Source organism: Musca autumnalis, unplaced genomic scaffold (assembly GCF_047663935.1).
Source record: "Musca autumnalis isolate F117 unplaced genomic scaffold, ASM4766393v1 scaffold_2, whole genome shotgun sequence".
Lineage (NCBI taxonomy): Eukaryota > Metazoa > Arthropoda > Insecta > Diptera > Muscidae > Musca > Musca autumnalis.
In genome coordinates, this window is record NW_027411755.1 from 104,763,712 (window position 1) to 104,791,439 (window position 27,728).

At 34.9% G+C, this 27,728-nt stretch overlaps 1 protein-coding gene and 1 long non-coding RNA gene across 5 annotated transcripts in view; both read left to right on the forward strand.

The window, feature by feature from the left end:
• Positions 1 to 400: 400 nt before the first annotated feature.
• Frmd5 (FERM domain containing) overlaps positions 401 to 27,728 on the forward strand; it is a 424,373-nt gene continuing 397,045 nt past the window's right edge. For 2 of the 4 annotated variants that reach the window (XM_073968663.1, XM_073968664.1), the window contains exon 1: positions 401 to 641. In XM_073968663.1, coding sequence (XP_073824764.1) covers positions 552 to 641 — 90 coding nt within the window. In that variant the 5' untranslated portion in view covers positions 401 to 551. The remainder of the gene's footprint in view (positions 642 to 27,728) is intronic. The other 2 variants (XM_073968665.1, XM_073968666.1) reach the window with 1 other exon arrangement.
• Positions 4,212 to 18,811, forward strand: LOC141394398 (uncharacterized). The gene is made up of 3 exons (XR_012410398.1): positions 4,212 to 4,633; positions 10,783 to 11,058; positions 16,182 to 18,811. It is a non-coding gene; the product is annotated as an uncharacterized lncRNA (long non-coding RNA).

Here is a 27,728-nt window from a genome sequence, read left to right on the forward strand (position 1 = left end):
AGCAATCGACCATCTACCTTGTTTATTGTGATACATGAAAAGTGTTGCAACTTTTGGTACTTTTTGAGGCAAAAGCAGGGTTGTATATCATGTGTACTGTGATTTCGATGTTGATTTCGCTGAAATCACGAAATGAGATGATTTCATTTTTGTATGCGAAATCATGATAAATTTTGCTTGATTCCGCGCGAAATCACGAAACGCCTTCGAAATCACGAAACGACGACGAATGTAAACCAAGCATTAGTATAATTATCTACATTATTATACCATGGTCACACAGTCAAGTTTTGGGATTTTGACAATCAATACATGAAGTCAACTGTCCTGTCATGTGTAAACGCAGGGTTAGTTTTGCTATAATGAGCTTTGCTATAATTTTACAGTGATTAGCCCTTGCGACCGTTTTCAGTGATTAGCCGACGTCCGTGCTATCATTTTTTAGTGATAATCCGACACTCGTGAAACGCCTAAAATAATACTTTATTTCATAGAATTTTATTAGCATTTTTACTAGATTCATTAATTAAAAGCCAACACAACTTAGTAGAATGTTTAAAAGTAAAAATGAAAACAATGTTCTGTACAAATGTACAGTAAGATTGTTGGACGACGCAGAGTTGCTGGAATGTGAATTTCAGGTATTTTAAGAAAATGTACTTATTGACATTACATTTTTAATTAGTTAAAAACAGCTAAATCGGCCGGTACAAATTGAGACCACCTATACTCTTAAGTGGACTGTACAGAACATTAGTCATAAGCCAGTAAAATTCCAAGTGGACATCCTAGACTATGGTGGACAGGTATAAAACCTCATTGATTCCCGATTATTTCGTTGTCAAAATTCATATATTCGGCAGTACTTGATACGGGAACAAATTGAATACTCTCCCAACTGGAGGAAAAAAATCAGAAAATTCTACCACAGGTACATACATACATATGTATGTCTTTTTTGTTTATCTTGATTTCAAAAATATAAAGTTCATTTGGGGAGTAAGTCAATATTTCCCGAGACATAGGCATTTGAATTTCCGAAAGTGCCCTTGTTTATAACCTCTCCATTATTGCGGGTAACGATAATATGGATATGTAAAGCTTGCAAAATAGTGTAGTACTACAAGTGCAAATCTTGGCCACAGGAACAATTTTGTTTTTTTTTCATACAGTATAAAAGTACTTTCCACACCGTTTAAATTAATTAGATGATATTCATATTGCATATGTTAGGTTCCCAAGCTTTCAAGACCTGATTCCGAAGCTTACGGGATCCATATTTTCCTTTCCAAACAGCATTAAAACACTGCCTATAGAGTAAACTTTATAAGCTTTTCTAAACATCCGCATTGCCTTCATCAATCAGTAAATAACTTAGACATTAAAATGTACAATTGGAACAGAGGCCCATCTCTCGCGAAGTATGGACTTCCGCAATAAATGTTATACATACAGTTTGATAACAAATGTATTGCAAAGGCCAAAATTGTAAAAAAAATCATATTAATTGTTCGCTTATGGCAACAAATTATGTAAAATACGGTTTTTTGTTCACAACTCTTGCTGTTGGTCCTCAAAACAATATTCCGTCGAAATATACAAAGTTTATTTGCAATATATAACAAATACGGACTAAAATAAAAATTACCAACTACTTTGAGGAGACAATAAATGTATTGCATAGGGAAAAACAGTACTATAAAACTATTTATTTTTGAAAATTTTTGTAGTCATTGTGCATTTTTTATGACTTTTGCGGCTAATAATGGACTAACAGTATTGCATGTGACAAAGTTCAGTGATAATAAAAGCCGTCGTGGAGGGTCTTCAGACAGGTAAAAATGAGTCGGCCGCAGACAAGTATGCAAAAAATGAATATTTGACTCAATATGTATTTTCGGATAATGGACCAATCCAAAACACTACGATTTTGTCTTTGAAAACATCGAAATACCTCTGGACACTCAATATTATCTCTCTCAATATTATTTTTACTAAATGGATATACTCTGCTATTATAATAAGCTCATTACTGCTCCAATGAATGTCCAAAGTGGATAGACAACTCATAACTTTGGCAATTCTCCAAAAAACCGTAGATTTGGTCATTTGTGCAATACATTTATTGTCACCTCCAACTGGTAGTTAATTCTTATTTTTGACCGTATTTTTATAAATCGCGAATAAACTTTGCATATTTTGACGGAATATTGTTTTGGGGACCAATAGCAAGAGATTTGCTCAAAAAACCGTATAGTTTTTACAAAATTTGTTGCCATTAACGAACAATTAATATGAAATTGTTTACAATGTTGGCCTTTGCAATACACTTGTTGTCAGAGTGACGAACCTATGTATACATGTGAAAATTTTCAACCCTCTGTGGAGTACTGAGATGACGTCATATCGCTCATTTACTCAAAGAGTGCCACATCTAAAAAAAAATCCTGTTTCGAGGAAAACGCGCTTTAAGTTGGCGATTGGAATTTGACTTCCCAACTTAGAGAGATAATTACACAACAAATGAAATAACTACTTAAACCATATTTTGCGAACAGCTAGCTAGATATCAGTTCTAAATTTCTGTGGAAGATCAAGTAGGATTTGAAGTGTTTTAGTGCTTCATAAACTCAAAATAACTTTTTGTTGAATTATGCCAAACCCGTAGTAAATGAGCTGTAACTCACTGAGTTTTAGAGATATAATCACGAAAATTTTACACAAGATAATTTAGAAGTCTTAGAAGAAATAGAAGTTGCTAACTCAGAAAACTCATTTTTTGAGTTTGCCACTCTTTGAGTAAATGAGCGATATGTTTTGATGAGACGAAAATTATATTATACTGTCACGATGGGTCACAAAAAGTATTGCGAAAAACCCTGGAAAACAAAAATGTTATACATACCGTATAGTTCGGAAAACTGTCAGTTATGGTATGGTGTTGTATATTAAGCAGAGGCGTTGGTAACATCCGGATTTTATAGGAAACAATGACAAAGGTTGATTTGGATGTTTTTTTAAAAATGATTTAACCTACAGTGTCAAGAAATTTGGGGTTGTCCCTGAAAATTCAAATACATATATTGCAATATAAATACTACCAAGGCAACGACCCTATACATAAACCTTCCTTATTTAGGACTTGGTTGTTATACAACTGCGCCAAAGTTATCGACACCCCAGCCGAAAATTTATGGGTCCACCTGAAGAAAAATGTCGGGAAAAGGTCGCGCACTAATAGGACCGACTTAATAAATAAAGAAGAGTAGAAAAATGCATACGAAATATTAGAACCAACTTTTCCAAAAATACCGTGTAAGATTGAAAAAGTTGTGAATTTTGCAAAAATTTAGTTGAGAGTACCAAAAAGAGTTGTTTTAATTTTTGTTAATTTTAGGTACATTTTTAGTGGGATTTGGCTAATTTTTTATATTATTTTATTAGCAAACATGTGTAAGAATTAAACTGTCAACAAATATATTAATAATGTTGTTTATTAATACCAATAATACATTAGGTGTGTCTTTTTACGTGATAGTTTGTAATAATTATTACGAAATGTTACTAAATGCTGTCTTTTTACACAAAAGTTCAGTAAAGGGGAGCGAAATGAGAGAACTATTTTGACAGTTGTTTGCTGAGAACTTGCCAAAGGTTGCTAGAAGAATTTTTCCCATCAACATTTAGCAAGGTCGATCAGCTGATTTTCAATCACCTGTTAATGGTCAGATGTACAATGTTTATGTGATATTTGCGGAAAATACTGCAAATAATGCGATTCAGCTATATTTATTGATTATTTTATTAATCTTTTAGGGCCTGTTTATGTATGTCGATAAGAAAACGAATGCGGAAGAAAAACTACCAAATTTGAGTGTGTATTTCAAATTTGTTTTTTGTTTTGAAGCAAAAGCAAATGAAATAATATTTCAAAAACTAAAGTTTGGGTGTCTTTCATGCGCACACATTTTCGTTTCGAAATACATAAACTGGGGGTTATTTTTTATTTATTTCCACATTTCATTGTAACAATTGCTTTATTTCCACATTTCATTGTAACTGTTTAAGTTAGAATTGATTATTTCATTATATTGGTCCTATGAATTGCATAGACATATTCGTTGAAATCTCCTCATTCCCATTTATTACACCCCTGTAATAGTATGAGAGATTTCAACGAATATTCACTTGACAACCGCCCTCTTCAAGCATCCATGCAGATGTCAACACAAAACATAAACATAAACAAAATATCGATCGAACGCTTGAATTGCAAGCACAAAACCGCGCTTTATCGTAAGCTTGTTACATATCGTTGTAATTATTCGAAAAGGTAATATTGTTTACCATCAATAAACACAAGGCAATCGAGCCAAACCTTTACTAAAACTATCGTGTTTTATTTACTTTTTTCTTTTCATTTATACTGACGGCCAAACGTACGCATCGGGCGTGCTGGCTCCATTGGGGAGTCTTTGCAACACTTGTTCCCCCCAAGTCCCTATAGTGCGGACTAAACATTTGGTCGCTTCGAGCCGAATAAACATTTGGTCAATTCGAGCCAGATTGGAATTGGAAGCAATCATCCTACTGAAACACAGTCCACTCCCCCTTGGATCTCACTATTTTATTGGTACGTATAGTGCAAAGTGAATAAATAAAAAAAAAATTCGTTTGTTTGTGGCCATCTCGTTTTGCAACGTCACATATTCCCTTTTTTTGTTAATCGGTCAAAGTCCAAATCGTGGACAGACGTACATACATACATACGGGAATAAGAAACAAAAAAAAATTATATTTTTCGTTTTAAAAATTTCGCATTGTTTTTTGTTCTTGTCATTTACTTTTCCTTTCTTGTCGCAAAAAGTGTAGAAAATATTCCCTAAAATATTTCTAATTTGCATTGATTTTGTTTTCGCTAGCATTAGCAGTGTAAATATACAAACGTATATTCATCAATACATCGATTACATATTTACACTGCACGGCCTATTCGTGGTCCCTTCTGCTTTGATAAACACACGTTCGTATATCTACATACTCCAGCATCGTCGCTTTGTCGTACCGTCTAGTCGGTCAGTAAGTGGCTTGCATGCAAATATATACACACACGCCTGTACGCATAAATATTGCATTTTGGTAATTCCTCTTTCTGTCGTGTCCGTTTTTATTGCACAGTCTCCCGCCGGTGTATTATTACACAGCACCCGGTTAGTAATTTAGTACTGTGACACATATTATTATATTTTATAGTAAATATAATAAATCGGTGTCAGGGAACTTTTTAATAATATTTTTGTACATTTTGGAATTGTGTGAACCCTACAATCGGTCGATTGGACCTTTTCTTGTGTAGGGAGTTATTTAAACATATTTATTGCGATTTATATATTTTTGGAATTTCAATATAGTTTGAAGTTTTTGTTGCATTATTGGACACAAATACACTACATTCGGTGGTTATTTGTATAAATTTAGTATTGCATGCACCCTACAACCGGTCAATTGGACTTTTCTTGTGTAGAGTGTATTTTAGCCATTATTTGTGGTAATTTTGTAATTATTTTTCTGGAATTTTGATATCGTTCGAATTTCCCCTTGCATTTTTGGACAAATATACACTACCGTCGGTATTTATTTCGGGTAATTTTGGTCGAAAGTTCGATATTATTTGTTGGTTTTTACACATATTTTAGCGAATTTTATATTTTTTTGGAATTTTGATATTGTTTGAATTTCCAGTTAAATTTTTGCACACAAATACACTGCAATTGGTAGTTAGTTCGTGTAAATTTGGTCGATTTATTATTAGCTTTCACTGCAAATTAACATCGCCTAATGGTAATAATTTTGTAAATTATATGGTAGTTTACAAATTTTACATAGATTTTGGAATTTAAATATTGACTTAAATTTCTTATTGCATTTTTAGGCAAATAGTTGTTAATTAGATTTTTATTGCTTTCTTTTGCCAAATTTGGTTAAGTTTTGAGATTTTGGATATTGTTTCAATTTTGGATTCCGATTTTAAATCAGCACGCTACAATTTGTAGGTTGATTATTCTTCCTTTTGTGGAAAGTTAATTAATTTATTGGCATTATTCTTTGTGGCTACAAATTTGCTAGCTTTGTTTTATCCTGTGGTTACCATATTGTTGGTTTGATTTCTCTTTGTTTTTCGTTAATATGGCTTTCACTCCTAAAGAAAAGATCCTCAGAGCTTCCAACTCTATAGTGAGATTCACTGCACATTTCGGTGCTATGAAGGAAGACGAACTTGACTTTTATGGTCTCGAAGTTTATTGCGAGGAAATTGAGAAATAGGCGTCTAGCTCTTCAATATTGAGTATTGGGAATCCTAGAATAGGCACAAACTTCGTTGATGATCTCCCAGAATTTGATAGCATTCACAATCTTGCGTTACCTCCATGTGATATTGAGGTTTTCGATGGAAACATTTTAAACTGGCCCACTTTTAGAGATTTGTTCAGTGCGATAACTTCCGGTTGACAGATATTGAGCGTTTGTGTCATCTGGTGAGTAAAACTAGTGGTGAGGCTCGAGAAATTGTCTCGAAGTTTCCGTTGACTCGTCGGAGTTTCAACCTTGCGTGGAATGAATTGAACTACACATACGATAATCCACGTTTGCTTGTCCACAGTCAATTGAAATCCTTGTTTTCGCTTCCTGTACTAGATTAGGAAACTAGTTCGGGACTAAAGTCAATACAACGTGGGATCACTAGTTGTCTTTCTGCAATGGCAATTTATGATATACCTACGAATAATTGGGATCCGATCGTGGTTTTCATTTGTTTACAAAAATTGCCTAAGATCACACACGCTTTATGGGAGCAAAGTGTGACAAATAAGTCTCGTCTTTCAACTTGGAAAGAACTAGATGCATTCTTGACAGAGAGAATTCGAACTCTTCTGAGTTTGCATGAAATGAGAAGTGTTGGCACTTTGTATAATTCGACTTGTAAAGTGTCTCCTAAATCTTGTACTTCTTCTCCTCACTCTTCTCCCAGTCCCAAACACTTTTCGACACCTCTTCGTTCGTCTCCTAATACTTGTTGCGTTCTTTGCACAGAGCAACAACACAAATTAAATGTTTGCCAGCGGTTCGTAAATTGTACGCCGTTGGTAAGATTTAAATTGGTCAAAAAGCATCGTTTGTGTGTGAATTGCCTTCGGAAGGGACACGAAGTAAAAAATTGTGTTAGTCGTTGTTGTCGAAAGTGCAACCAGAGACATCACACTCTGTTGCACAGAGATCGCTCTATGGTGAGCAGTCCGAGTCAAATTGTGACTCCCAGAAGTTCGAAGTTGTCTGATTCAGCCTCCACTTTTCGGCCTAGAACTCTAAATGGTAGTTGTACTTCTTCCTCAGCTACTAGCGTTCCTTCGACATCGGTCGATAATTTAGTTCGACAAACCTTCCATGTCAGTCAGTCAGGAAAAGTTCTATTGGGAACAGCACTGATGAATATCGTTCATCAGGGTGCTTCTTTTCCTGCTAGGGCGTTGATCGATCTCGCTTCTGAGTCGTCTCTCATTTCGGAAAGACTTCAGAAGGATCTGAAACTCCAGGTTCAATCCACGAAATCGACAATCATTGGAGTTAATAGTACTGTCGCAGCTACATGTCGTAAAAGCTGCTCATTGAAACTTTGCAGTCGTAGTGACAGGTCGTCTACTTTTGAGACTTCGGCGTTGGTAGTAGGTTCCATATCGAGAACTCTTCCAGCCTTTTCGGTCACTTTGGACCTTAAGTCGGATGTGTCAAATATAGTTTTGGCAGATCCTCAATTCGGCGAATCGCGCCCCGTAGATATTTTGATAGGAGCAGACTTGTACCCGAAAATAATTAAAAATCATTCTCTTCGACTTTCGACTGGTGCGCTGCTCGCTCAAAATACATCGTTTGGGTGGATCATTACTGGCCCTGTCACATAAATTCTCGTTTTCGTAAATGGTACGGAAAATCGTTGTAAAGCGGCCCAATCAAACAAACATAACGAACGTTAGCTCACGTTGCACTATCGTTCGCAGGGTCCCTAATGGCCCTTTCGTTAGCCAGGTCTATAGTGATCTGCACAACTACTGGGTCCCTAATGGCCCAGTCGCTTGAATGGTCCCTTATGACCATATTTACCGCGGGGTCCCTAATGGCCCGGGGTCCCTAATGGCCCAATCGTTTAGTTTGTAAGCCTTTCACATGGTCCCTAATGGCCATATTTACCGCGGGGTCCCTAATGGCCCGTGGTCCCTCATGGCCCATCGTTTAGCATGTAAGAATGTTTTTGAAAAAATGAAATGCTAGAAACAAAAAAAAAAAAAAAAAATCAAAAATTGAAAGGAAAATGTAAAAGGTACTGCTCACGCCTGCACTATGCCATTGCTTTATTTCGTATATTAGTCATTAATAATTATATTGATTCTACATAGATTAACATTGTATTTGTTAAAACATCTGGATGTTTCAAGGGAGGCGGCAAATGTTTAAGTTAGAATTGATTATTTCATTATATTGGTCCTATGAATTGCATAGACATATTCGTCGAAATCTCCTCATTCCCATTTATTACACCCCTGTAATAGTATGAGAGATTTCAACGAATATTCACTTGACAACCGCCCTCTTCAAGCATCCATGCAGATGTCAACACAAAACATAAACATAAACAAAATATCGATCGAACACTTGAATTGCAAGCACAAAACCGCGCTTTATCGTAAGCTTGTTACATATCGTTGTAATTATTCGAAAAGGTAATATTATTTACCATCAATAAACACAAGGCAATCGAGCCAAACCTTTACTAAAACAATTGTGTGTTATTTTCTACGCACTGGTCGTACTGGCTCCATTGGGGAGTCTTGCTACACTTGTTTCCCCCAAGTCCCTATAGTGCGGACTAAACATTTGGTCGCTTCGGGCCGAATAAACAGTAACAATTGCTTTAAAGCTTCAATAGGCCATAACAAGTTACGCATAACAACTAAACCTTAACTAACCTTTTAACTATTTCTTATTTATTTAGAATTAGCATTTCTTTCATACATTGGCACCAATGTTTTTGTTTTGGTAATCGACTGTTATGTTGCTAAATTTTACTAAATGCTGTCTTTTTACTTTTCTCTCTTTTTCCGTATATGTAATTGTTCTTACTCTCTGAAAACAAGTTACTGAGTAAATCTTACTGAGAAAGTAAGAAGACACAACTATTGTTTCACTTCAAATTTTGTAATAATTTTGGTTTTGCAATCATTTAGTTGTTGTTGTAACAGTGTTGATTATTGTGTGTTTGTGTGTTCGTTCTTCTCCTCAATCTCGCTCTAGATCTACCTCCACTTCCAGGAAAGTGGCTGCTTAGATGGGATGTAACCACAGGTCCACTGGAGCCAGATGAGTAGGTTTGGCAGGGCAGTTGAAAAGGTGCAGTGTATCGTGCGGGCCCATGCCGCATACTGGGCTGTTTTGCACGGCGCGATCGATTTCCGCCCAATAAGAATTTAGGCGACAGTAATATACCGAGCGTAGTTGAGCCAACACAATTCTGGTTTTTGTCGTGGCAGTTGACGCTCCTCAGCTGCGATAGATTGTTAGAATTATACTTTACTTTGTTTAAAATTATTTCAATCAAGTTTTTATTGAAATATTCGTCCTAAAAAGACAATAATAAATAGAAATATTATTTCATTTCATTTATTTATTGATTTCAACAACCCAGCCCATACGGACCATATGTTGCAAGTATGATATTAACATAATGTATAACAAAGTAATGGAATATAAAATTATAAAAAAACACATATATATATTAGGCCGGGGCGATTTGAAAACCTTAATGAGCCCTTCGCGTTTCTGATTCCTGGTATTGAACTGAGCAAAAAAGTCCTCTGTACCATATATCTACCGTGAAAATCGAGAAGAAGGAAAACTGCCTGAAGGAGCGTTCCAATGCTTTTGCGATGTATTAGAGAGTTTTCAACTACTGTCTTGGCTACAATTTTTGTCTTTGTGTTGAATCGAAAATCTCAATGGTTTGGCTGTTATATGCCAAAATATCCAAAAAACGTCAATAAAAAACTTAAAGTTAAAATCGGGAGGCTCGATTTTCACGGTAGATATATGGTCCAGAGGACTTTTTTGCTCATTTCAATCCCAGGAATCAGAAACGCGAAGGGCTCATTAAGGTTTTTTTCCTTCCAATTAATAAAGAAAGTGAAAAGGTGAATATTGTCAATGTCGATTATAAAAATTGGCAAGATAATATCGGCGACTGTTGAAGTAATTAATCAAATTGGTTTTAAAAGTCTGTAGAGACAGAGAATTATTTGACACTCGAGGGTAAGGAGCTCTATAGTCTTGCGACTCGCATTTTGAACGAATTCTTAAAAGTACTGGACAAAAAGACTCAATGCGTATTTGAGTATTCCTTGATGCGGAGAAAAACTGGAAATAAGGGAGAAGATATGAGGGTTCTCCACGTTTCAGCAAACTGAAGAAAAAACAAAGGCACCTCATGCTAAGGTAATTCTCAAACGAAGTACCTAAAAATAGGAAAGTAAAACGCGAATAATTACTTCGACAATTCCTACCGTAGACGAACCTTATTATTTTATGAAAACAGGACGTAAGTTTCTGCATATTATTTCCGGTAGTATATGCAATCACCTCTATCCCGTACAGCAAGTGAGGCATTAGCAGGGACTGTGCCAACATATACTTTACTTGAGTTGGCAAAATTACATTGAGGCAATACATCTTTTTCAGGATCAGGTTTAGCTTGGAGCAAACATGAGCAATGTGAGAAGTGAACTGGAGACTATTATCAATCGTGAATCCAAGGGATGTAATTTGCTTACTGGAATTAATGACACTACCTTGAAAAACTATTTTATGAACGGCATCACGATGTCGATGTGAACCATTAAAAACAACAAACTTGGTTTTAGCAATATTTAAAATTAATCTATTACAGTGAGCCCATTCACTTATGCGACCAATATCATCATCCAGTTCAGAGATACAGTCGTCAATATTAGTAAGGCAAGTATTAAATAGCTGCAAATCATCAGCATAAATCGCCAAGTCTGCATATTGAACGGACAGACAAATATCATTTACATACAACATAAATAGTATTGGACCCAAAATGGAACCCTGAGGAACGCCTGCCAGAATCGAACGAATTGCAGAACAGCGGCCATTACATAGTACATATTGAGAGCGATCAGACAAAAATTATGTAAAGAGTTTACAAGCAGACCTAGATATGTATGTTAAATTGGTGGTGAAGTTTAGAACTGAGAATACCATGATCAATGGAATCGAAAGCTTTGCTGAGTTCAAGCGAGGCGAGTATACCTGGATTCTTGCGATCAATAGCACGCCTAATATCGTCATTTAATTTAATCGTAAGAGACGTTGTGCTGTGATACCTTCTGAAGCCCGATTGACAGGGTGCAATAAGGGAATTCCTATTTAAATGTTCAGTTAGCTGATCATTGACTAATATTTCGAAGGCTTCGATAGAGCTGGCAATATGGATATCGGACGAAAATCAGAACAATCAAGTCCACAAGTACCTTTTTTCCGAATGGGAGTAACCATAGCCAACTTCTAAGAGCGAGGGAAGGTATTGGTCATTAAAACAGTATTGAAGACGTGAAGAATATGCTGCTAAACGTAGGGAAATATCAATTTAATGAACTGCATAGGAATCCCATAACTACCTACAGTATTGGACTTAATCCTAAATATTGCACTGTGCAGGTCAAAAAGATCGACGTTTCTAAAGGAAAAGCTATTATATCTTTTTTTATTAAATTTAATTTATTTGACAAACACAGTAACCTAGCCCCTAGGGCCATGTGCGGTTCCAAAAACAGCTATACAATAACTACTCTCAGTTACTTATATCTAACAATATTGCTTAGCTTATCATAAATAGAATTATTCATAAATAAAAGCAAAGGCTTATAAATTAAGAAACGAAAATATATAATACAATAAACATTAATAGAATCAGTCATGTAACAATATATCATTACAAACTAAGACAAAATTTATGAACGCTGTATTTCATTACGATTAAAATGAGCACATAATTTATTCTTGTTGAAATTCTAACATAAAACGATTTTTCCAAAAAAGGAGTCAACAGCGGAACAATTATCTGTTTGTTCCTCTCAGAACGAGAAAACGTGAACAGACTTAACACACATAAAGGGGTCTTCAACTTAAAAACCTTATAGAAAACAACATAGACCGCAAACTCAAAAAAAAAATTTTAAACGTGCAACCAAGAAACTCTTTCACATAAGGAGAAATATGATCACGACGCTTAACACAGAAAACATATATCATAAAACCATGGAACAAAAGTTCCAACTTACGTAAAACATAACCATAACTACCCCCGAAAATCTCAGCACAATACAAAAAGTGAGGCATAATCAACGCATGGACCAATTGAATTCTAATGTCTCTAGATAGAACTAAGTCCAAACAGTACAACTTTCTTAAAACAAAGTTTACCTGGGACACCACAGAATTCACATGCACATCAAACACTAAACCACTATCAAAAAACAAACCAAGACATTTCATCGAGCTTACAACATTTATAGTAGTACTATAGATGGAAACACTAATTGAATCCTCTTGCAAGTTTCCGAAAAACATCACTTTAGTCTTCCAAGTATTCACTGAGAGCCCGTTACAAGACAACCAAGTAACCAACAGATTGGTATTGAAATCAATTGACGACTGCAGAACATCCAAAAACATATATTCTCCTTTAAACCAAATTTGGACATCATCAGCAAAAGCAAATGACATACAACTCCTACTATTAACACAACTCAACAAATCATTAACATACATTACAAATAACAAAGGTCCTAGAACAGACCCCTGAGGAACACCACTACTCACGGGAAGCATACCAGAAACACTATTCTTACAAGAAACATACTGTCGTCTATTGAATAAATATGAATAAATTAAATTACAGGCTGAGGATGAAAAATTAAACAGACGATGCAGCTTCCTAACTAAATTGGCATGATTTAATTTGTCAATGGCCTTTTCCAAATCCAGTGACTACAATACGCAACAACCACCAGCACTAACAATATTCCTTATATTGTCAGTCAACCCAACAAGAAGTGATGTTGTGCTGCGATTATTCCTGAATCCATACTGACTCTCATGCAACAGCGCATGTTCATTAATGTAGCCAAGCATTTGATCCTTCATTACATATTCGACCATTTTTGAAAGGATCGGCATTATTGATATAGGCCTATATTCACCATTGTCACCACTTTTGTGAATAGGAACTATTTTGGCTATTTTCCACACCTCGGGAAACACAGACGCTGTTAACATGGTATTAACAATATGTTACAGAAATTGACCAACAAGAGGAAACACAAGCTTAAGGAACTTAAGCTGGAAACCATCGGAACCTACTGCTTTAGACTTTATTTTGTTAAATGCAATTACCAATTCATCATAGCCAACGCAACGAAACGAAAAACCATCATAAGCGCCAACAGGAACACAAGAAACATCAAAAGCGTCCACTGTCTGATTGGAAACAAAATCAGCATTCAACCTCTCTACATCCACATTCACTTCGCCCTCAGAATCACGCAAACCGTTCTTACTCAATATCGACCACATCTCTTTTGTGGTTTTATTCATAAACATCTCCTTATGTGCAACCCCCTTCAACCTCCTTTTCACTTTCTTGGCACGATTTCTACAACGACAAAAGATTTTCCAATTATCTATATTCTTATCACGAAGATATTCACTATATGCAGCATCCCTAAGAGAAAGATGATATCGGATATTGGGAGATTTAAACCAGTCCTCGTTATTAATTCTACAATACTTTCTTTTAACAGGGACAACACCATGCAGATACTGAAGACCACAGTTCAAAACATTAACCTGAGAATCAACATCTGCCAGAGAATACACATCATCGAAGTTGCACGAAACAAAGACATAAAATTTCCGAGAACGACAACTCGGTACATTAACAGATACAAAAATAAACGAGTGATCCGAAATACCAGGACACGAAAACTGGTTCGAACACGATAACAAACCCAAACATGACACAAGAAAACAATCCAACAAAGAAGTAGAGGAGTGCGCAACATCAACATGCGTTGGCATTGAATTGTGCACAACAGATAAATTCAATCGACTACAAATAAACTCCGGGGCAGGTGAAAAAAGTCAGATATATTTTCCTCCATGGCCATAACATCGCCATGTGGTAAATAAACTACACCAATTATAAATACATTATTGTTCACAATTACTTCACCAAAAACATATTCAACAACGCCATAAGACGTCCCTCTACACACAAGTTTATGCTTCATATCCTGTGCAACATATAAAACAAAACCACCTCCCCTACAATCAGGACGATCACTCCTGTAACAAATATAGTTGGGTATAAGTATGGCCTCATTGGAAACTGTAGGTTTTAACCAAGATTCTGTCACACCAAAAATGTCAAGACTATTCCCCTCTAAAATATTCCTCAGTTCATGAATTTTAAAAGTATTCTTACTTAAATTAAAGCTTCTAATATTCATATGACCCACGGGTGCCACCGTGGTGCAATGGTATGCACGCCCGCCTTGCACGCAGAAGGTCGGGGGTTCGATTCCCCGGCCAGGCAACATCAAACATTTTTCAACGGTGGCAAAATACCCCTCAGTAATGTTGGCGACATTTCCTGAGTATTTCAGCCTTGAAAAACTTCTCCACAAGTGGTGTCTTAAGACACGCCGTTCGGACTCGGCGATAAACAGTAGGTCCCATATCATTGAGCTAAATATGAATCGGGGTGCACTCATTGATATGAGAGAAGTTTCCCTTGTCCCGTATGGGATGTTGTGGAACAATGTTTTTTTTTTCACATTGAGATTATAAAATTACATAGCTGATTCGACAAGAAAGTATTATCACTGACAGTATTGAAAAATTCATAATTAAGTGCAAGGCAGAATCGAGATGCAGATAGTAAAAATGAGAAAAAAATATATATGTATGCAAATTCCCAAAAAATAATAATAAAACAATAATAAATAATTACACTACTCAAATAAGTCCGCTTACGACCGGCCAACAAAACTTCCGGAATTTCCATTGGAAACAGAAGCATCAGTATCCACACCATCAGAAAAATTACCAACACCAGCAGCAACAATATCTCTCTCACAATACAAAATATTAACGCATCGAGTTATGTCAAATTCATCCTCCCGACCATCAGGAAGCCAATCCAACGCCTTAGGATTATCTTCACTCCTCAGCTTAAACTTTCGGATCTTATTACTTCTCCACAGCTTACGACATAGATACATTAATTTAGAGGCTGCACGATTATGATGGTCATTCAGTTATACTCTACTTCTCACAGGTGCAACAGTAATATCACCAAGCAAAAATGAATTCCGACGCTTTTGGTACTTTGCCATAAGATTGTCTCTGTGAAGAACAGAATTAAACTTAACAAGCACGGATTTACCTTTGAAAAATAGCAGCAATGATTGACAACGCTGCAATTTTTATTATTGGGTCTCGTAATGTTTTAATACCATCAGGCAAACCACTGACAATAATATTTGTCCGATTAAGGCGCCTAGTAAGAACATCACTATCAACATCAGACTATTGCTTTGCTTGCTCAATAAGTTTAATAGCAGCACGACAACGCTGCACAGACTCCTCCATTTGTTGCAACCGATCATTAACCTCCGAACGTATGGTTTTTACAATATCTTTAATTCTGACCATAAAACTCTCAAATTGTTTCTCTAGACATACTTTATAGGTCTCAAACTCTTCTTGTATTTTCTCAATGGCCTGCGTACCAACATCCAAACAGTTCATATTCTCATCATCCACATTGATAGCATCAGGAGGCTCATTGTTATTGTCATTACTATCAGAAACATTTTTAATACAAATTGGACATTTAAACAAAAACATCTTATTCATTCTGTTTTTGGATAGGAAAGTGTGCTGTTCTTTTGTCACATTGACACAGTTAATATTGAAATATAATCCACATATACTTTTGACAGTACAGCTACATGTTGGACATGTATATGTTTTTGTTGCTCTTGTTCCAGATGGCATGATTAATAGAACAAGATAAATAACTAATACCAGATACGCAAACAGTCGGCAATGACTAACGCAGTAGATATTATCAACAACAACAATGCAATGCTAAAGAGAATCCCAGCAACGGTCTCCAATCACTCCAAACAAAATCCAGCTGTTTGTAAACAAATGCACACCAACACAGAAAGCAACTGATCCACCAATTAATTTCCCAGCAACAATTAGTATTCGTACAGCAATTGTACAAACATTACAGCGCGGCAAATTAATTTATTTTCTTCTTCTTCTCTCTGCAAACGATGCAGTTTTATGTACTTCAATAAATACGGACTTTTAAGGATCTCCTCCAACAGCAATCGACGACTCCAAAATAAACTTTATCTTACATAAACAAATAAAGTGTTTAAAACTGCATTTAATAATTATTTATTAAATTTTATACATTTTTCCGGAGCAAGAAAATTTATTGACACATCTCGACAGGGTTGCCAACCAAAAAAAAAAATTCATATCTATATATATATACATATATATTTTCATATACCCTATATAAGAAAAAGAGTCAGAACTCACATCAATTACGGAAGGGATGAAACAGAGGCATAATAAGTATTTAGTAAATCAGGATCAATATCACAGTTGCTATCACAGTCATTGTAAGAATTTAGCCCACCAGTCGATCTAACCCTGGACCAAAAATTCCTTGGAGTCAGTAACACCCTCAAACATTCGCGTTCCAAAAGACCGTTTTACACGTCTTAGAGTTCTTCGGGCTATGAATAGCTTTATTTCTATCACAGTTGTTTTCTAAAGTAGCACGATAAGCCAAATCTCTATTGATAATTGCTTGCCTTACCTCTACCAGCAAGGCCTATTGCGATTAATAATTACACTTCTAAAGGGAACGTGACAAAATGTTATTCAAAACGGAGAGCTGTACACATTAAGTTGCACCAACGATACGGTTAAGTAAATTTGCTCAAAATTAGCGAAACAAATATCATTAAAAAGAGCATAACAATCAATTGAATTATAATCACGGAAAGTTTTACAAAGAATTTCGTTACGAATAGGCAGGTTATATTGCAATAACAAAAGCATGAGAGGAATTTAGTGCTGGAAAGTGAAATTGACTACTACTCAACACTGAAGTAGGACAGCTAACTAGTGCATAGTCAATAAGTGAAACAGAATTTTGGAACGAATCAAAGTGTGTTGACATATTATTATGTAGCGATTTCTGAAAACTATTTTCAAAGAAAAATGCAAAACATTTTGTTCTATGCCCTGATTTTTACCTCTATCAGGGCAATGCCGTTAAAGACTAGTATAACACTGTGCAACATTTTTAAGGTGATCTTGTGCAAACAATTCCAACTGAGGATTTTTTGAAAATACAGACCCAAACGACAAGAAACCCTAGTTGGGTTTTGTTGTGTCAGATCCAGCTCGGATATTACGGGCCATCTAAACATGGTTAAATATTGAGTTTTTAAAGAAATTCGGGGCTATATCTCTGAAACCAATGCGAATCTTCTTCTGACCTCTGAAGCAAATTTGTAGATAAGGACAAGAATAAAATTTTTGTTGAGAAATAATGAACTCGAAAAACTACACTTATTGCCTCGAATTTCAAAATATATGCAAAAATTTCACAATTTTTATACATTTCGCACCGTATCTCCAAAACCGTTAATTTTTTCTGAATGAAATGTAATACACAACTCTTCAGAACATGTCATTGTTGTCAAATGCCTCTATGGCGTTGCTTTCAGTACATTTTTCAACTACGATTTAATAAAAATGTCAATAATGTAGTGAAATTCGAAATACGAGAATAAACTGTTGGTGTGAACTGTGTTTGAAATACGTTTTGTAAAAGATATGATGAAAAATACCGTTGAAACAACATGAAGTAAGCATTTTAGAGTTCCAGAATGTTCTAAAGAATTGTTGAGAACTTTATTTGGAAAATTTTTACAAAAGGTTACTTGGTTAGCTTAGCCGATACTGACCAGAATTTCAGCAATTATGCCGTGCTGGCAGCCACTCCACTCGGAGACCTTGAGGTCCATTGTGATCATCCTGCCTATTGAAATGTATGTGTTGTAGAGATGATGATGTTTCTGTGATGTGATGAGGTGTATGATGGGTTATTTGTTTGTAGATGAAGAATGTGGCTATGAATATTGTTGAAGAGGTGTACCGGTTGTGGATTTGATGATGGTGTTGAAAAGGTGTAAGATTCAATGTCGACTATGGATGAGGTGATTTTAGATACGGCTATATGGTGACGTGTGCATGCAAATGGTGTTGATGTGTAATAGAAATACGATGTGTTGTTTGTTATGGGTGAGGCTATATGATGTTGCGTGACTGCAGATTATGATGATGTGCGACTGATGGGTATATGATTTGTGCATAGGGTAATGATGTTGTGGATGAAACATAAGTTGTGATGCATGTTCTGAATGGTGCTGTGTGCTTGCAGATGATGATACACGGCTGTTGATGATGGTAAAGTGTGCTATGTGGGAGGAGATGGTGGATTAAGTTGGAAAGATGGGAAAGGGGGGAAGTGGAAAGTGATAAGGGAAGTGGAAAGGAGGGAAGTGGAAGTGATAAGAGAGAAAAATAAGAAGAATGACTTATTGTAGAAGAGAATAACGGATTGTTTTAAGAAGAGAGAGAATAGGATATATTTTCTAGACTGTTCTAAGCCTATACTGACCCGCCCCAGAGCCACTTTAGACTCTTGCAGTAAACTATCAGGATAGTAGGGTCAATAGAGGAGAAGTAAGAGAGAGAGTCAATCACATGTACACCAAATAGTCTATGTCTTTTGACCATCCGTCTAGGACATCTACTAGAAGGTGCTCGATTGTCTCCGTTTCCTCCTCATCCTCACATAACCTACAGTACTCAATGTTGTTATCATCCCACTTACATGTCATAGACCTTATTCTACAGTGGCCAGTTATGACCCCTGTAGCGATTCTGATCTCCGACTAGCAATGTGAAAGAAGGGACGCAGTTCTACGCCCTGAGATTGCCGGCCAGATTGACTTCGATACCTTGCAATCAGGTACGTCTTACCAAATTCTTACGGTTTTCTCTGCATAGAACTGCCAGAGTTTGCCGAGGAAGTAGCAGATAAAAGTGTAAGATCCTAGCGCCTTGAGGGCAGCCTGACTATCTACATAGACTGTGACTATCCTGCCTGCGTGGTCCGTCATTCCTACCACTAGTTCTAGGTCCTTCAATACTGCAAATACTACTAAAAAAACACTGCAATTTGTACTAAGCTTGATCGAGGGGCTGGATGTTCAGTACCGCATTCAGTGCTGCCTGAGGGGTGCTCCTCACTGCTCCTGTAATAAGAAGTGAAGCAGATCTTTGCACAGTTGCTAACCTAGACAGATTGAACTTGCTGTTCAGAGCCTGCCACTAAACCCGACATCCCACACTGGTCTGAAATCCAATTTATCTGGCCAAAATTATTTTTACGTCCTTTTTGTATTGATATTTAGATTTATTTATAATTACTGTCACAAAATATTAATTCAGAATTATTTTCACCCTGAATTTCCCAAAAAAAAAAAAAAAAAAAACGTTAAAATACATTAAAAAGGGTGATCTCATTGTATGGTTTCTAAACTAAAACTTCGACCTATGTTTATAATTTTTGGTGCGAAAGGTTCATATCTTCTAAAAAATCAAAATGCAACATTACAGCTAAATCGGCTTAAAAATGTGGGTAAAATTGTCAAATTATCTTACATTGGGGGTACCCTTATATGGGGGCTATACTCCTACGTGGACCTATGTTGACAGTTTTTGGTTGAAATATTCTCTGGACTCTCAAAATAAATATACCAACTTTTCAGGAACATCGGTTCAAAATTGTGTTTCTTAGAATTAAATTTGTACCAGCGGAATATGAAATATTTCGGAATTTGATGTAGCCTGAAAAATTGTGCATCATTTATCGCAACGAATCGCACTTTGAAATTATTTTTTTATTAAAGTATGCACATGAAAGTAATTTTGAAAGCGAATAAAATTATCCAGAACAATTTTACTATTGAAACAAAATGTAAGAATTTAAAGGTGTTCCAGAATTATGTTGATAACTTTGTTCTTAGACAGAATTTTTTCTTTTTGGAAAATTAATCTATTTACATGCTTCTTTCTTCTCCATATTTGAGTTTTACCTTTACATGTTTACTTATTGCGATTTTATAACCCACAAATTATCACAGAATACTGCGCACTCAACTCGATTAATAACACAATAAACAAATCTCTACTTTGACTCCTTTCTCTCTCTTGTTGTTCTGTAGTGCTTGCTTCCATATTACGAAGAAAAAAACTCAAAAGAAGAATTTCAAAAAATTGACTTTTGGCCAAAGAATTCACATTTGCGACCAATGTGCATCCATAGGTCAAAATGGGACAGATTACTGTCATATACAACCAGTGTATCACATACGGTCTCAAGCCCCAACTCTTACCTATGGAGTTCTTACAGGAGTAGAGTGCAACTAGACCCCTCTTAGTACACTCCTCTGTGTTCCTTTTCCATCTGAACCACTCCCAGGTATTTCGCCTCAGTAGAGAGATTTAGCTGCACTCCATCCAGTGTTGGCGGTACGAACTCGGCGGTTTTTCTTCTTCTTGTAAAGAGCACCAGGTCTGTCTTTGCCGGATTCACACCAAGGCCGTTGATGTGAGCCCAGGGTGAGAGTTTGGCAAGTGCTCGCATTAAATCGGACAATGTAAACAAGCATTTCCCACTAATCGGGATAACTACATCATCCGTATAAGCAACTACCTTAGTTCCTAGTTTGTCGAATTTCGTGAGTATCACATTTATCACCAGTAGTCAAAGTAAGGGAGATAAAACACCGTCCTGGGGAGTGACTCTGGTAACAGATCTCCTAATGGAGCTCTCCCCAATATTATATTTGATTAGCCTGCTTCCAAGCATGCTATCAATCCAGTTTAGTAGGATAGAGGGGACACCCAGTAATTCTAGAGAAGAACGGATGGATTCGAGTTTCACATTGTTAAAGGCTCCCTCTATATCTAGAAATGCTGCCAGACTGAAATTCGATTCATCCAGATTCTTCTGGTATGTATCCTACGACACTATTAGCGCTGTTTCTGTCGATTTCCCTTTAATATAAGCATGTTGTGAATTGCTTATAAGGTCTTGGCGTATGAAAGTTCTTATTTGTAAATCTAATAACCTTTCTAAAGTCTTCAAAAGGAAGGAGGAGAGACTAATCGGCCCGTAGTCTTTCGGCAACGAGTGACTTGGTTTCCCAGCTTTGGGAATGTAGGTCACTGTTACCTCCTTCCACAACGCCGGAATGTACGATAGGCGTAGACAAGCCCTAAAAATCTTCTGAAGAGCGATTATCAAGACAGCAAAGTAATGAAATAAAAATAAATAAATAAATAAATAAATTAATTTAATTAATTTATTTATTTATTTATTTAATAAATAAATAAATAAATAAATAAATAAATAAATATATAAATAAATAAATAAATAAATAAATAAATAAATAAATAAATAAATAAATAAATAAATAAATAAATAAATAAATAAATAAATCTATATATATAAATGAGCTTGGTGATAAGTGATTGACTGACTGACTGACTCATCATCAACGCCCAGCCAAAACGGCTAAAGCTAGGAGCTTGAAATTTTACCAGTGGGTCACTGTTGATGCAAATGTGCGAGATAAGGCCGGGTTTTAGAAAATTCGTCCTGGAACCACAAAAAATAACAACAACAAAAATCCTTATTTTTCATTACTATTACGTACTTATTCACTTAGTTGGCCCTCTGCAAGACATGTGTAAAATTAACAATGCCATAACTTCTTGATATCGTAAGAGATCACACATAATTTCAAATTTTGTAGTTTACTTCTAGGCGCACTTAGTTTATCGTAAACCACTAAATAATAAAAGACAAGACATTTGTTATCTTCCATTGCAACAGATGTCGCAGTTGGTGATAATGGTGTATAAACATCAATTACGCAAATGAACAAATGAGTTGCTGTTGAAGACAACATTAGGGGAATAAATTCAGAAATCGGCCAGAAATAACAACAACTAAAAACTGTATGGACCTGACTTTTTGGTAATAACTAAATGTTTGCAAATCAATGAAAGTGCAATAGAATTGTGCATATTACCACGATTTATTTGCAATTAAGAATTTTATCGTATATGGAGATGTACAGTCATAACTATTCAATTTTCAATTTCAAAATCTGTAATTTGAATGAAATCAATAATAGGCCCCAGGAATATAGGAATTTGGTATGGAAATCAAGGTTGGGAAGTGGTGCTTCTAAAAGGAAATGGTTTGGAAAATTACCAATCATGTGTACGAAAAGTACTAAATTTAGTACAATTTAGATTTGGGTGAACGTAAAGAGCTGGAAACCTGAAATTTGGAATTAAGGTTACTGTTGTAGTGTAGGATTGAGATATGAGGGTAGTTTTGGAAATTCGTGCGTATGTGTACGAAAAGTACTAAATAGTACTAAATTTGGTACAATAGGGATTTGGGTGAACGGATAGAGCTGGAATCCTGATATTTGGAATTGAGATTACTGTTGGAGTGTAGGATTGAAGAACTATTGGAAATTCGTACTTATGTGTATGAAAAGTACTAAATGGTACTAAATTTGATACAATGGGGATTTGGGTGAACGGATAATAGCTGGAATCTCGAAATTTGGAATTGAGATTACTGGTGGGGTGTAGGATTGAGGTAGTTTTTAAAAATTCGTACTTATGGGTACGAAAAGTACTAAATGGTGCTAAATTTAGTACAATTTGGATTTGAATGAACGGATAGAGCTGGAAACCTGAAATTTGGAATTAATATTACTGTTGAAGTGTAGGATTGAGATATGAAGGTGTTTTTGGAAATTAGTACTTATGTGTACGGAAAGTACTAAATGGAACTAAATTTTGTATAATGGGGATTTGGGTGAACGGATAGCGCTGGAATCTCTAAATTTGGAACTGAGATTACTGGTGGAGTTTAATATTGTGGAAGTTTTGGAAATTCGTACATAGGGTACGAAAAATACTAAATAGCACTAAATTTGGTACAGTTTCGATTTGGGTGAACGGATAGGGCTTGATTCCTCAAATTTGGACTGAGGATCACTGATGAAGAGTAAGAAAGATGCACCAAAGGGTTTTTGGAAACTTGAGTGTACGAAAAGTAATAATTGGTACTAAATTTAGTACAATTTGGATTTGAGTGAACGGATAGAGCTGGATTCCTGAAATTTGGAATTGATATTACTGTTGGAGTGTAGGACTGGGGAAGTTTTGGAAATTCTTACTTATGTGAATGAAAAGTACTAAATGGTACTAAATTTGGGACAATGGGGATTTGGGTGAACGGATATAGTTGGAATCTCGAAATTTGGAATGGAGATTACTGGTGGGGTGTAGAATTGAGGTAGTTTTGAAAATTCGTACTTATGGGTACCAAAAGTACTAAATGGTACTAAATTTAGTACAATTTGGATTTGGGTGAACGTATGTATGTAGCTGGAAACCTGAAATTTGGAATTAAGATTACTGTGAAGGGTAGGACTGAGATATGAGGGTGGTTTTGGAAATTCGTACTTATGTGTTCGAAAAGTACTAAATTTGGTACAATAGGGATTCGAGTGAACGGACAGAGCTGGAATCCTGAAATTTGAAATTGAGATTACTGTTGGATCATAGGATTGGGGAAATTTTGGAAATTCGTATTTATGTGTACGAAAAGTACTAAATGGTACTAAATTTATTACAATTTGGATTTGGGTGAACGGATAGAACTGGAATCCTGAATTTTAAGTATCAAGGTTGGGAAATGGCGTTGAAATAAGGAAATGGTTTTGGAAGTTCGTATTTATGATTACGAGCAGTACTAAATTTGGATTTGGGTGAACGGATAGAGCTGGAATCCTAAAGTTTTGAATTAAGATTACTGTAGGGGTGTAGGATTGAGATAGTTTTAGAAATTCGTACCTTTGAGTACGAAAAGTACTAAATGGTACTAAATTTGGTACAATTTGGATTTGGATGAACGGATAAAGCTGGAATTCTGAAATTTGGAACTAAGATTACTGTCGGACAGTAGAATTGAGGTAGTTTTGAAAATTCGTACTTATGGGTACAGAAAGCACTAAATTCGGTACAATTTGAATTTTAGTAAACGGATAGTGTTGGAATTAGGAATTAAGATTACTGTAGGAGTGTAGTATTGAGGAAATTTTGAAAAGTCGTACGTGTGCGTACGAGAAGTACTAAATGGTACTAAATATGGTACAATGTGGATTTGGGTGAACGGGTAGAGCTGGAATCCTGAAATTTTTGTTTGGGAAAGAAATGGTACTAAATTTGATACAATTTGGATTCGGGTGAATTAATAGAGCTAGAATCCTGAAATTTGGAATTACGATTACAGTCGAAGAGTAGGATTCAGGTTGTTTTGAAAAAGCAAACTTATGGTTACGAAAAGCACTAAATGGTACTAAATTTAGTACAATTTGTATGTAGGTGAACGGATAGCGGTGGAATCCTGCAATTTGAAAGTATGATTATTGTAGCCCTGTTGCGTTGAGGAAGTTTTGAAAATTGGTACGAAAATTCTAAATTGTTCTAAATTTAGTACAATTTTAATTAATCCTGAAATTTGGAAGTAAGATTACTACTAAAGTGAAGGATTGAGGTAGTTTTGGAAAATCTTTCTTATGGGTACGAAGAGTTCGACTTGATACTAAGTTTGGTACAATTTGGAATTGGACGAACGGATACAGCTGGAATCTTGAGATTTGGAATTACTGTAATTATTATGGAATTAACTGTAATTATTTTGTATTAATGTCCGTGTATGGCTGAGATATGTCGTCGAAATACGTACCATAAGTATACGAAAATTACTTAATGGTACTCAATTTGTTTTTGGGTGTAGGGACAGTGCTGGAATTTTTATTTTTTGGAGTTAGGGTGTGTATTGGTGTGCAACGTTGATCTCGCTGTTAATGTGTAAGGGTGAGATACGGCTGATCTTTTTTAAAAACGAACTTAAGGGGTACGTACAGTACTAAGATAAAAATAAATATTGATTAAAATTGGTATTAGTGCGACCAAATTTTCAGTGTTTGTCATTTCCATATTATATATTGTTTATTTGTTTTTTTTTTTTTTATATCCTTTCCGCATACGAAGTAGCGGGCATTTTGCTAGTAAATAAATAAATAAATAAATAAATAAATAAATAAATAAATAAATAAATAAATAAATAAATAAATAAATAAATAAATAAATAAATAAATAAATAAATAAATAAATAAATAAATAAATAAATAAATAAATAAATAAATAAATAAATAAATAAATAAATAAATAAATAAATAAATAAATAAATAAATAAATAAATAAATAAATAAATAAATAAATAAATAAATAAGTAAATAAATAAATAAATAAATAAATAAATAAATAAATAAATAAATAAATAAATAAATAAATAAATAAATACATAAATAAATAAATAAATAAATAAATAAATAAATAAATAAATAAATAAATAAATAAATAAATAAATAAATAAATAAATAAATAAATAAATAAATAAATAAATAAATAAATAAATAAATAAATAAATAAATAAATAAATAAATAAATAAATAAATAAATAAATAAATAAGTAAATAAATAAATAAATCTATATATATAAAAGAGCTTAGTGAGTGAGTGACTGACAGAAACCGCTGAAGCTAGAAAGCTGAAATTTTGACTGTGGGTTGCTGTCGTGGCGTAGGGGTGAGATAAGGCTGGGTTTTTGGAAATTTGACCTAGAAGGGTACGAAAAGTACTAAAAGCTACTAAATATGGTACCCTTTGTATTATGCAAACGGGAAGAGCTAGAATTCTGAAATTTGGAATGAGGACAACTGATGGAGATTTAGAAAGATGTACCAAAGGGTTTTTGGAAATTCGACTTATAAGTGTACGAAAAGTTACTAAATTTGGTACCAATTGTATATTTTGAGCGGATATAGCTACAATGTTCATATTTGGTATGGAAATCAAGGTTGGGATGTGGTGTTGATATAAGGAAATTATTTTGAAGTTCGTACTTATGTGTACGAGTAGTACTAAATGGTACTAAATTTGGTACAATTTGGATTTGGGTGAACGGGTAGAGCTGAAAACCTGAAATTTGGAATTTAGATTACCGTTGAAGCGTACGATTGAGATATGGGTGTACTTTTGGAAATTCATACTTACACTAGCGGTCATCTGAATAGGTTTGAATTTTTTTCTTTTTATATGTTAAGGTATCTTCTGATGTGTTCGTATTGCAGATCCATACTATTTACTTTTTGAGAGTCCTATACTATGCCAACATTCCCAAGAAAAAACTTGACGGTGTTGCCATATTTTCGGAAAATGTCCCAATTATAATAAAAAATGTACAAAAAAGTGTCCAATTTTTGCGATCATCAGAATAGGTTTGGATCAAATAAAATTGAAAAATTGTACTACCCATGCAAATATTGCGCAGTTTTTTGGTTTAGTTTAGTAAAATGGAACATTCTAATAAATCCTACAACAAATTTGACCCGCTTTATATGGAACGTGGGTTCAATTCTCAACATTGAAAAGTTACCAAGAACTTTCAGATAAAATCAAGAAATATTCCAACAAAAACGTTTTATAAACTTGCTTTAAATGACTTTTTGATTTCGTTAGATCTTTTCTGAGCTTCGAAAATTGTCTGAAAGCAAATACCAAGTGTAGCCATATTATTACGATCGATAAATTAGAAAGGTCATTGAAAATAGTTGATATTTTAGCTCAAGTTTAATTTTTAACTATCCCTGCAGTACAAATTTAAGTATTATCATGCTCACAAATCCGCCATAGTTGACCACATGTATCATAAATGTTCGAAAATTGGTCTGGAAGAATGTTTCTTCGACGACAATAAAGTAGAAAATTGTAATTCAAATTTAACTCAAAGGGGCATGATATCGCCGACTTTTATAGTACTGTATAACCTCAGTAGACCATTCTTTTGTACTTATTCGTGTTTGTTTTATGACTTGTAAACAGAAAAAAACTTTTTCACCTGACTATATAGGTATTCCATGTTGAGAATTGAACCCACGTTCCAAATAAAGCGGGTCAAATTTGTTGTAGGATTTATCAGAATGTTCCATTTTACTAAACTAAACCAAAAAACTGCGCAATATTTGCATGGGTAGTACAATTTTTCAATTTTATTTGATCCAAACCTATTCTGATGATCGCAAAAATTGGACACTTTTTTGTACATTTTTTATTATAATTGGGATATTTTCCGAAAATATGGCAACACCGTCAAGTTTTTTCTTGGGAATGTTGGCATAGTATAGGACTCTCAAAAAGTAAATAGTATGGATCTGCAATACGAACACATCAGAAGATACCTTAACATATAAAAAGAAAAAAATTCAAACCTA